The following is a 12,711-nucleotide window of genomic DNA, read 5'->3' as shown; positions in this document are numbered from 1 at the left end:
GTCAGTGTCCTAGAACCTGATCACGGTCGTGGCCTTGGCTGAAATGACCCAGGTTTTGGCTGGGGAGGTGGTAGGAGAGGCCCTGGACTTGTGTGAGATGTGGGGAGAAAAATCCCCATTGCAGCCCAAGCCTTGGAGGGCTGGGGACAGCCTGCAGCTGGCCAGGCTCAGCCCAAGGAGACGGGAGCGCTGAGGCTTCTTGATCGCTCCTGTGAGCGGCGCCCTCTTCCCGGCGGCTTTGGTGGCCAGGGTCTTCCTTGGGGGGCAGACGGTGGCTTTGCGGGCAGTGGGTTTGGTGCACGCCATGGTGTGGGGTCACGGCTTTTCTTGCGTGACCTTTCACAGGGGACAGCCCATGGTTCACTTCCCCAACACGGCGTACAAAATAAAAATCATCTTCCTCTGGGCCCCAGCCCAGATAGAAAGGCCTGAACTCAGAGAAGAAAGTACTGGTTCCAGTCTTTCTAAGACAAGACCCTCTGCAGGCTGGAGCTTCAGTATCTCATCCCATCCTGGACTCAACCATGATTTAACGTCTTTCTTATAGCTTACATTGGTCTCACCCAGATGAAGGCAGCAGCCTGTTTCACAATCCCTTTTAATCATATTTATATCTCAGACCAGGCACAGTGGCTCATTCCTAATATCCCAGCATTTTAGGAGGCTGAGGCAGGCAGATCACTTGCGCTAAAGGGTTAATGATCAGCCTAGGAAATATGGCAAAACCTCCACCCTGTAATTTAAGAAAAAAAATTAGCTGGACATGGTAACTGGAGCCTGAGGATTCATCTACTCAAGAAACTGAAGCAGGAGAATCACTTGAGCCCTGGAGTTGGAGGCTGCAGTGAGCTGAGGGCACCACTGTCATTTCACCTGGCCGACAGAGCAAAACCCTGTCTCAAAAATAATAACAATCATCATCATCATGTTTGGATCTCTGAGGTCAATGCATGGGTAGGCATTGTTCTGGGGCATCCTAGTTAGAGGAAGAAAGGTACATGGGCTTTGAGCATCCTGTGGACAGGGAGCTGTTTTCAGAGAGAGAAAAGAAACCCTCTGAAGAGGCTATGGTGCATTCACACTGAATCCTAGAGCTGCTATGACTTAGGAATTTTTCTCCTATGGGATTTAGAGATAAAACAAACAGAAAGTCTTCCCTTACAATACTCTGTCCTGAAGGCCCTGGGCTTTCTAAGAGCACTGGAATAGTTGTCCTTGTAGATATTAAATACTTTTCCATAACTTTTCCTGGGGAATCAACCAACTGCTCTCCAGATTGCAAAAATAAAAATGAAATTGAAAACCAGTTTTCTTCTCTAAAATGACTCTTTTTACTTTCCTACCAAGACTGTTTCATGTCAGGGAGTGATGTTTGATGATGTTAGGATGGTAACACACTCTAGGAATTGCATGAAAAACTAGACAGAGAAACACAGACCCCAGAGACCCTGTCTAATCTCTGCATTCATTTCCATGACTTCACCTTCAAAGACTTGGTCCAAATGTAACCTATGTTAATGGCTGAAATAACACACTGATATTTGTTTTGTGCTTCTCTAATACAAAAATATGTATGAAAATAATATATATTATACTAGATAGTATTCTATTTTTACTTTATTTTTCATAGTATTCTATAAAAATACAGAAATTAAAAATAAAATTTCCTCTCACTATAAGATTTTAGCATTAAACATTTTGTGTAATTGAGCCTTATTTATAGTTATACTGATATGTAATTGATCCAATACCCTGAATATAAGATAAACGGTAACAAATGTATAGCAAAAATAAAATAAGTTACAGTTTTCAGGTTGGCACATAAGGGGATTCAATGTCATCACTCTGTCTTCAAAATGAGTTAAAAACTAAAATACTGAATAATCAATACCTCTTTTGACATCTCTCTGAGTGGTGATGCCCAGGGTAATTCACAGAGAAAAAAAAAAAAAGATGATGGCTGTCCTAACTTCAAAGTATGCTATCAAGCCGTAGGAACCAAAAGGGCCTAACGCTGGCATAAAAACAGACACCTCAGCCACTGAAACAGAGAAGCGAGCCAACTAATTTTTTACAAAGGTGCCAACAACCCACCATGACAAAAGGACAGTCTCTTTCATCAATGGTGATAGGAAAACAGGGAATACATGCAGAAAAATGAAATTGGACCGTTATCTCTTACCATACGCAAGAATAAACCAAGTTATATGAAAAACCTTAAACTGTGGACCCACTAGGAAAAACAGGGGACGTACTCATGGACAGTGGTTAAGCCAGTGATTTCTGAAATATGTCCCAAAAGCACAGACAGCAAAGGGTAAAGTAAACAATGAATTGCATCTAACTAAAAAAAAAAAAAAAAAAAAAAAACTGCAAAGCCAAAAAAAAAATCAACACCATGAAGAGACAAAATCATGAGACAAAAAATTTGCAAACCCTACATCATATAAAGGATTAATTACTGTCCAAAGTATACTAGGAACTCAAACGACTCAATAGCAAGAAACAAAAACAAAATTTAAAAACCAAGCAAAGGACCTAAATAATAGACATTTCTGAAAAGAAAACATACAAGTGGCCAACAGGTATATACATATACAGATATGTATACACATATATACAGACACATATATACATATATACACACATATATACACATGTATATATATGCTCAACATCACTAATAGAGAAATGTAAATTAGAACTGAAATAAGATATCACCTCACACTCATTAGAATGGCTATGACCAAAAGTCTAAGGTCAACACTTGTTGATGAGGATGTGGAGGAAAGGGAACCCTTATACTATTCCTGGGAATGTAAATTAGGACAGCCATTATAGCAAATACTATGGGCCTTCCTCCACAAACTGAAAGAATAGAGCTATCATGTGAGCCAGATTTCACTCTGCTATGTCGATATCAAAAAGAAATGAAATCAGTCTGCTGAAGAGATGTCTGCCCTCCCACGATGTTGCAGCACTATTTACAATAGCTAAGATATGGAATCCACCTAAATGTCCACAAACGAATGACAGTATGAGGAAAATCTGACATTTAAACACAATGGAATACTATGCAACCTTAAAGAAGGACATTTTGGCATTTGTGACACATGGATGCACCTGGAGAACATCATACTAAGTGAAATAAGCCAGGTGTAAAAATACAAATACCACATGATCTCATAGGTGGACCAACAACGTTAATCTGATAGATGTAAAATAGAAGAAAGGTGGTGGTCTGGGGCTGTGGTGGCTGGAGGTGGGAAATTGGAGGAGACATTGGTCAAAATACACAACATTTCAGTTCAACAGACTGTATTCTTGAAAAATGCTATTAACGTGGGTGTACAGTGTTCTCACCACAGTAATACATATGTGAGGTAATGGATGTCCATTACCTAGATTTAGACATTAGACAATGTGTACATACTTTAAAACAGCATTTTGTATATAAGAAATACATACAGTGAGATGTGTCTATTTTAAATATAAATAAATAAATACATCAACAGTTGAGTCGTTGCAAGGCACTGAAAGTGAAGAAACAGTGCAGAGATAGGACACAGTGCATTGGTACTGAAGTGAAACTATTCCATATGATAGACTAACAGCAGATACATGTAACTATGCCATTGCTCCAGTCCATAGAATTTACAACACCCAAGTGAATACTAAGGAGAGCTATGTGGTCTCATCATCAGAGTGATGTGTCATTGTAGGTTGAATGATTGCAGCAAACGTACCACTCTAGGACAGAAAGTTGTTAGTGAATGGAACTATGCATCTAAGGGGACAGAGGATATTGGGGACCTCTGTTTGTCCTGCCCAATTTTAGCATGAATCTGAAGGTTTTCTACGAATTGAGCTCGATTTTTAAAATGGGTATATGAACTTATTTTGTCAGTGTTGATTATACCTGAATTACCTGTTGTCCGCATGGTATGTGCATTGCATGCATGGGCATTAAATTTCTTCGACAAGTATCAGAGAAGCCTGTTAACAGTGTATTGAAATAGGTGCTTTTGTTTGTGTGTTGTTTCTTTTTTTGTTAGTTTTTGTGTTTTTCTTTGCTATGCTTTTTCTCATGGAGATAGAGGTATGAAGGTAGCAGCTCTGACCTCGGTTCAGCAGCTCAGTGAACTCAGGGACTTCAATGGGCCTCATGGCATTTCCAAAGTGCACAATGGAAAGAAGGCTCAGCCCTGGCATCAAGGTAAAAAAGGAGCCAGGGGGCCCCAGTGACAGGCACATATGACCATTTCATCAAAAAGCCTCAGCTTCCCCCAAAGGCTACCAGGAGATTTCCATGATTGCCACTTTGGGGGAGAAAAATGATGCCCCCAGGAGCATCCCTAATAGAGGGGTGACCATTTAGGTTTTTCATCTTTCCCTTCCCGTCTCACCGCATCCTCAGAGAACCTCAGAGACGCCGCATGATCACACCCTTGGTGTTTTGGGGCAGTCATGGAAGTCGTCTGATGTGTGACTCTATTCAAACATCTTTTTTATTGTAACTACTTCCATGATTATCATGAAATGCAAACTTTCAGAATCACTTTTGCACCCAGATTCTAGCTAATTCGCACCTACCATCCCTCCCATGAGGCACAGTCCAGAAGCACAGTCCACACCTCCCTTGGGTGTGTGCAGAACCCGAGCACTTGATTAGGTTTTCACAGCCCTGATGATTAGGTTGAGGGTCTAGTGAAGCAGTGAGTGCAATGGAAGGTAACTGGGTGGGTCTAATGCAATCATCTGAGCCCCTTGTAAGAGGCAGGGCTTTACTGAGACCACAGAGATCTCCAGTCAGAAAGAGACTGCCTGCGAGGGAGATTCCTGGCTGCTGCTGTGTAGACCAAAAAACCCAGGACCCTCCGGGAAGACTAAGCAGCCTGGCCTCCGACCCACAGACCTGAGAGCTGCTAAGTCTAGGGCTGGGTTTGCAGGGACTGTGTGTGGGAGAATCATGCGCATGGATCTCAACTCACAGGCTCTCTGAATGCTGTCCACAGCCCCACCACTCTCTCTCTCTGACCCCAGCACTGCCTGCAGCCAGCCAGGCTCAGCTCGAGGAGGAAGAGGCCACCGCACCGCACCGTGGTGAGCACCAAGCAGTCCCCGCACAAAGCCACCACCTGGCAGGACTCCAGGAAGCCCCTGGCCACCAAAGCCTCCCGCAAGAGGGCGCCGCCCCCAGGAGGGATCAAAAAGCCTCACCGCTACAGGTCTGGCACCCTGGCGCTGCGCAAAATCAGAAAGTACCAGAAGTCCACTCAGTTGCTCCTGCCCAAGCTGCCTTTCCAGGGCCTGGTGCGCGAGATTGCCCAGGCCATCAGCCCCGACCTGCGCTTCCAGAGTGCGGCCATTGGCGCCCTACAGGAGGCCAGCGAGGCCTACCTGGTGCAACTCTTTAAAGACGCCAACCTGTGTGCCATCCATGCCAGGCGCGTCACAATCATGCCCAGAGACATGCAGCTGGCCGGCGCCTCCGCAGAGAGGGTGCTTAAGAGCCCACGCTCCTAGAAAATCTTGCATTGTAAATGATTTCCTTTGCGTTCTGTTCTGCTTTTCCTCTTCTCTGTTAATGATAGATATGATGTTAGAAGTTGTGTTCAGTATCGGTATCATTTCCCGCACAGGGTCTGAAAGTAACTAAGCATATGATTGAGAGCAAAAACCGAGGCAGAAATCACAGGTAGTGACTGTGTTTCTATTTTCTTTTAATTGTAAATTTTCAATCTACATAGAGGAGTTAATACATTCATGTCAAGTGGAAATGTCTGTGTGAACACGTTTCAGTAGTTCAAATCAAGAACAATTGTAAAAGGCCGGGTGCGGTGGCTCACGCCTGTAATCCCAGCACTTTGGGAGGCCGAGGCGGGCGGATCACGAGGTCAGGAGATCAAGACCATCCTGGCTAACACAGTGGAACCCTGTCTCTACTAAAAATACAAAAAAAAAAATTAGCCCGGCGAGGTGGCAGGCGCCTGTAGTCCCAGCTACGCAAGAGGCTGAGACAGGAGAATGGCGTGAAACCCGGGGGGCAGAGCCTGCAGTGAGCCAAGATTGCGCCACTGCACTCCAGCCTGGGTGAAAGAGCAAGACTCCGTCGCAAAAAAAAAAAAAAAAAAAAAAAGAATAATTGTGAAGAAATTGGTTCCTTAATTTTATTGAAAACCAAATAAACTTGTCCAGGCATGGTGGCTCACGCCTGTAATCCCAGCACTTTGTGAGGCTGAGGTGGGCTGATCAGAAGGTCAGGAGATCAAGACCAGCCTGGCTAACATGGTGAAACCCCGTCTCTACTAAAAATACAAAAAATTAGCCAGGCGTGGTGGCGGGCGCCTGTAGTCCCAGCTACTCGGGAGGCTGAGGCAGGAGAATGGTGTGAACCCGGGAGGCGGAGCTTGCAGTGAGCCGAGATGGCCCCACTGCATTCCAGCCTGGGCAACACAGCAAGACTACGGGGAAAAAAGAAATTATTGGTGTCAAACAAATAATGTCTCCTCTGATTGATCAAACAGCAGATGAGATCCACACTTTGGCTTTCTCCATATGCAGTTCCATGTTCGCAATGTTCCCTGTCGCCTGGGCTGTTCCTCCTAGTTTGCTATGAACATACATTGATCGCTACTTTCTACAATATGAATAGACCCTGTATCCACAAGTCACTTCACATTAGGGTTGGCAGAATAACCAGTGTGGGTGTGTCTGTGGTGGGAAAGGGAGAGAGGCACCCTGTAGAAGTCCGATGCATTCCGTCAGGTGCAGGTCAGTGTCCTAGAACCAGGTTACTGCATGGACATGGCTGTAATGACCCAGGTCTTTGTCGGGGAGTTGGTAGGAGAAGCCCTGGACATGTGTGAGATGTGGGAAGAAGCCCCTGTTACACCCCAGGCATTGGAAAAAGGCCTTTCACAGGGGACAGCCCAGGTGCCGCTTCCCCAACATCCAGTACAAAAATAAAATAAAATAATCATCTTCCTCTGGGAAGATATTGGTCTCACCCACATGAAAGCAGCAGCCAGTTTCAGAATCCCTTTCAATCATATTTATATCTCAGACCAGGCACAGTGGCTCATTCCTGTAATTCCAGCACTTTGGGCGGCCGATGGGGGCAGATCAATTGAGTTCAGGAGTTCCTGTCCAGGCCAGGAATCTTGGCAAAACTTCCTCTCCAAAAAAAAAAAAAAAATTAGCTGTGTGTGGTTGCTGGTGCCTGTGGTTTCACCTACTCAGAGGCTGAGGTAGAAGGATCGATTGAGCTCTGGAGGTGGAAGTTGCAGGGAGCCAAATTGACATCACTGCCCTTCCACCTGGCCAACAGAGTAAGACTCTGTCTCAAAAAACTAACAATCATTGTCATTATATTTTGTTCTCTGAGGTCCATGCATGAGGGGGTGTTTTTCTGGGTCTTCCTAGTTGGAGGAAGAAAGGTGCATGGGCTTTGGGCATCCCGTGGATGGGCAGCTGTTTTCAGAGAGAAAAAAGACATCCTTTTAAGAGACTACGGTGGATTCACACTGAATCCTGATTTGCTATGACTTTGGATGTTTTTGCTCAAATGTGATTTTAAAGAGATAAAACAAACAGAAAGTCTTCCAATACTCTAACTAGAAGGTCTCGGGCTTTCAAAGAGCACTGGAATAGTTACCTTGTAAACATTTAATACTTTTCCATAATTTTCCTGGGAAATCAACCAACTGTTTTTCAGCTTGCAAAAATAAAAATGAAACTAAAAATTACTTTTTCCTCTAAAATGGGTTTTTTACTTTCGGACCAAGATTGTTTTATGTCACAGAGTGATTTTTCATGATGTTAGGATGGTAACACACTCTAGGAAATGCATGAAAAACTAGACAGAGAAACACAAACCCCAGAGACCATGTCTAATCTCTTCATTCATTTCCATGCCTTCACCTCCAAAGAACTGTTCCCAATGTAACCTATATTAATGGCTGAAATAACATATTGATGTGTGTTTTGTGCTTGTCTAAAACAGAACTGCATACAATAACAATATATTGTTATACTAGATGATGTTTTATTTTTAGTTTATTTTTCAGATTATTGTATTAAAAATATAACGTCCTCTTACTGTAGGATTTGAGCGTTAAATATTTTGTGTAATTGAAGCCTATTTGTAATTATACTGACATGTAATTGCCAAATACCCAGTATATAATATAAACAGTAATAAATATACAGAAAAAATAAAATGGAGTTCCAGTTTTCAGGGTGACACCTAAGGAAATTCGATGTCATCACTCTGTCTTCACAATAAAAAAAAATGAAAAAGTAAAGAATCAATATCTCCTTTGAAATCTCTCTGAGTGATGATGTCAGAGGCAAATACAAAGGGAAAATAAAAAGATTTCATGGTTTTTTATCTTCAAAGTATGCTATCAAGCTATAGGAACCAAAATGGCAAGACATGGCATAAAAACAGAAACCTAAGCCACTGGATCAGAGCAGAGCACCTAGAAATCAGTCCATATATAAACAGCCAACTGATTGTTTAAAAAGGTGCCAACAACCCACCACAACAAAACCACAGTTTCTTCCATCAATGGTGATAGGAAAACTTAGTATCCACATGAAGAAAAATGAAATTTGATCCCTATCTCATACTGTACACAAGAGTAAATCAAAATAGATTAAAAACTTGAAACTATAAACCGACTAGAATAAAACAAGGGACATCCTCATTGACACTGCTTAAGCCAATAACTTTTGGAATACAACCCAAAAGCAGACAACGAAAGGGTGAACAGACAAATGCATTGCATCCAACTTAAAAAAAAAATCTGCAAAGCCGACAAAATAATCAACACCATGAAGAGACAAAATCATAATGAGAAAATATTTGCAAACCCAACATCATATAAGGTATTAATTACTGTCCAAAATACTCTAGGAACACAAATGACTCAACAGCAAAAAAAAACATAATTTAAAAACCGGGCAAAGGACCTAAATAACATACATTTCTGAAAAGAAGACATACAGTGGGCAACAGGTATGTGTGTATATATATATATATGCTCAACACCCTTAATCATCAGAGAAATGCAAATAAAAACCGAAAGAAGATATCACCTCACACTCATTAGGATGTCTATGATCAAAAAGTCAAAAGACAATTGTTGGTGAGGATGTGGAGGAAAGGGAACCCTTGCACTATTCATGGGAACATAAATTAGGGCAGCCATTACAGAAAGCAGAATGGACGTTCCTACAAAAATGGAAAGAATAGAGCTACCACATGATCCAGCAATCCCACACTGCCAGGGATATACTGAAAGGAAATGAAATCAGTATTGAAGAGATATCTGCACTCCCACATTAATTCACAATAGCTAAGATTTGGAATTCACCTAAATGTCCAAAAATCGATGACAGGATGGAGTAAATCTGATATACATGCACAATGGAATACTATGCAGTCTTAAAGAAGGACATCTTGTCATTTGTGACACATGGGTGCACCTGGAGAACATCATGCTAAGTGAAATAAGCCAGGTGTAAGAAGACAAATACCAGCTCATCTCAGTGATATGTGGAATCTCACAAAGTTAATCTAATAGATATCAAAAAGAAGAATTCTGGTTGTCAGGGGCTGGGTGGCCATGGGTGAAGGATTGAGAAGATGTTTGTCGAAATACACAACATTTCAGTTATATAGGGAGAATAAGCTCAATGACTATATTACAACATGGTGACTATAGTTAACAATATATCGTATTCTTGAAAATGCTATTAGCATGGATGTGAAGTGTTCTCACCACAATAATACATATGTCAGCTAACGGCTGTCAATTACCTAAATTAGATATTAGACAATGTGCACATATTTTATAATAGCATTTTGTACATAAGAAATATATACAATGAGATGTGTCTGTTTTAAATACAAATAAATAAATCAACAGTTGAGTGGTTGCAAGAGACCAAGGGTGAAAGGGGAGTGCAGAGACGGGACACAGTGCATTTGTACGGAAGTGAAACTAGTCCACAGAATATAATAATGGTGGATACATGTAATTATGCCTTTGCTCAAGTCCATAGAATGTACAACACCCAAGTGAATCCCCAAGGAGAGTTATGGTCTTGGAGTCAGAGAGATGTGTCCATGTAGGTTGAATGACTGTAGCCAACGTACTGCTCTGGGGCGGAAAGTTGATAGTAAAGGGGGCTATGCATATGTAGGCAAAGAGGATCCGGGGAACCTCTGTTCCTTCTGCCCGATTTTGCTGTGAACCTAAAGGTTTTCTACAAAAGTAGCTCTCCTTTTAAAACAGGAATGCGAACTTATTTGGTGAGTATTGATTATCATTGGATTTCCTGTTCTGTGCGTGGTACGTGCATTGCATACAAGGGCATTAAATTTCTACTACAAGTATCAGAGAAGCATGTTAATACTGTATCGAAATAAGGGCCTTTTGTATGTGTGTTGTTTGTTTATTTGCTTGTTTGTTTGTGTCTGCTTTACTTTTTCTCATGGAGCGAGAGGTATGAAGGTAGCAGCTGTGACCTGGGATCAGAACTTCAGTGAACTCAGGGCCTTCACAGGGCTTCATGCCATTTCCAAAATGGGCAATGGAAACAAGGCTCAGCCCTGGCGTCAAGGTAAAAAAGGAGCCAGGGTGCCTCAGTGACAGGCAGGGTGACAGAAGACTTTGTGTGCTGGAACTTCTGTATCTCAGTCTACCCTGGATTCACCCTCGATTTTAACATCTTCCTCAAACTCTGACATTGGTCTCACCTAGATCGTGGAAACAGCCTTTTTCATAATAACTTTGACTAAATATTTGTTCCTCCCCGAGTGAATTGAGTCATTTTTCTACATCTTCATAGTTGGAAGAAGAAAAGTGTGTGGTCCTTGAGCACCTTCTGGACAGTGAGCTGCTCTGAGAGAGAATCCCCTTCCAAGGGACTATGATGGTTTCCCACTGAAGCCTGAAGCTCTTCTGCCTTAGGATTTTTCCTGAGTTTTACTTTCTCGTCATGATGAGTTGCTAGTTCATATTTTCTGTTGGATTTTTTAGAAAGGCATTACTGATGAGATTATGGCTTTCTCACAAAAAATACTACTTGGTGAAACTATATTGAAATTAACAGTAACTGAAATTTCCAATACTTATCAAGTACAATAGTTGAACATGGCATGGTAGGTGAAAATGTAAGAAGCAGAATTTGGCAAACTCCATTTTTTTCAATTTCGATGGTTTCAGGTTTAGCCAAACTGAAGAACGTCCTAATGCGCTGTCAATTCACAGATCATTACAAACAATTTTTGAAACTAAATCACAATGTAATTTTTGGAGTACGATTCTAAAGAAATTTGAACAATCTGGTAGTATTGCTATCACAAAACAAGGTTGTTCAGCTCTTTCATCTTTAAAAACAAACAAAAACATGATGTAGAATTGTCGCATTTTACCAAACAGCAGTATGCTCCCTTGAATATGTGACTAACAAAAACTAAGTAATTGGGAAAAAAAAAATAAAGGAAACATCTCATCTGTCTCATTAATAGTTTCGTTGAGAAAAATTTATTTTTAAAAAAATGCTAGCTATGTCTTGATATTTCTAGACATGGCAATAAGTTGAAATTTCATGAATCGCCTCTCTAATATTCATGCTGCTTAAAATACTATTCCCAAGATTTGATTGCATTCATTTTATAAAAGCCCTGCCCTCTTCTCCCCTATACATGTATACTAACATTCTGCTTTGTACCCTCTTCCATAGGAAACACAAATCCATCAATTGATCATTTAAGCCTTTCTAGTTTGGGTACAACTTTTTGTGAGTTGTACTTGTAAGCTTTGCACTTTATACTTCTAAACACTAGACCCTAGATAATATGTGCTTGGGAAAATTGGAGCTAGCTTGCTTAAACTTTATTTAGACATATGCTAATTACTTGTGGAGGGCAAAGGCAGGCAGTGAAGATGTTAAACTTATCCCAAAATAGGAAATTATGGAAAATAGTCAAGTACAGTCATTTTATTTATTAGGTATCTTGTCACCACTTTACCAGCACAAAGCAGAGACCACAATTTTCTAGGCAATCTCCAAATGTACATTATGAGATAGACTTTAAGAATAGTAGTAATGAAGCTCCAGGAAAATCTTCATTGTCATTAACATGTAATACAATCACCCATGAAAGCTGTCAAAGATTTCTCCTGGAAAGATACCACTTTCTACAGATTTCTTTCTTGAGAACTGTGGCTGTATGATATTATATATTGAAAAGATTTAGTATGTGATTATTAAAAAGTCAGGAGACAACAGATGCTGGCAAGGCTGTGGAGATATAGAAACATTTTTAGAAAGTTTATGAGAATGTAAATTAGTTCATCTATTGTGGAAGACAGTGTGGCGATCCCTCTAGTATCAGAAATACCGTTGGATCCAGCAATCTCATTACTGGGTATGTACCCAAAGGATAATAAATCATTCTACTATAAAAACACATACACATATATGTTTATTGCAGCACAGTTTACAATAGCAAAGACTTGGAACCAACCCAAATGCCCATCAATGATAGACTGGATAAAGAACCTGTGGCATATATACATCATGGAATACATGGCAGCCATAAAAAGAATGAGTTCGTGTTCTTTGCGGTGACATGGATGACACTGGAGACCATCATTCTCAGCAAACTAACACAGGAACAGAAAACCAAACACC

General features: G+C 41.1%; 1 protein-coding gene across 1 annotated transcript; it reads left to right on the top strand.

The window, feature by feature from the left end:
- Positions 1-304: 304 nt before the first annotated feature.
- On the top strand, positions 305-10,224 carry LOC100599917 (histone H3.Y-like; the record flags this gene model as incomplete). The annotated part of the gene is made up of 4 exons (XM_030808916.1): positions 305-446; positions 4,056-4,099; positions 5,044-5,481; positions 10,213-10,224. Coding segments are annotated over exons 1-4 (636 nt in total), but the record flags the coding sequence as incomplete, so codon positions are not given.
- Between the last annotated feature and the right edge of the window lie 2,487 nt (positions 10,225-12,711).

Source organism: Nomascus leucogenys, unplaced genomic scaffold, assembly GCF_006542625.1.
Source record: "Nomascus leucogenys isolate Asia unplaced genomic scaffold, Asia_NLE_v1 000657F_136776_qpd_obj, whole genome shotgun sequence".
Classification (NCBI taxonomy): Eukaryota; Metazoa; Chordata; class Mammalia; order Primates; family Hylobatidae; genus Nomascus; species Nomascus leucogenys.
Note: the sequence above shows the minus strand (reverse complement) of the source record. Positions and strands in the feature narration are given on the sequence as shown.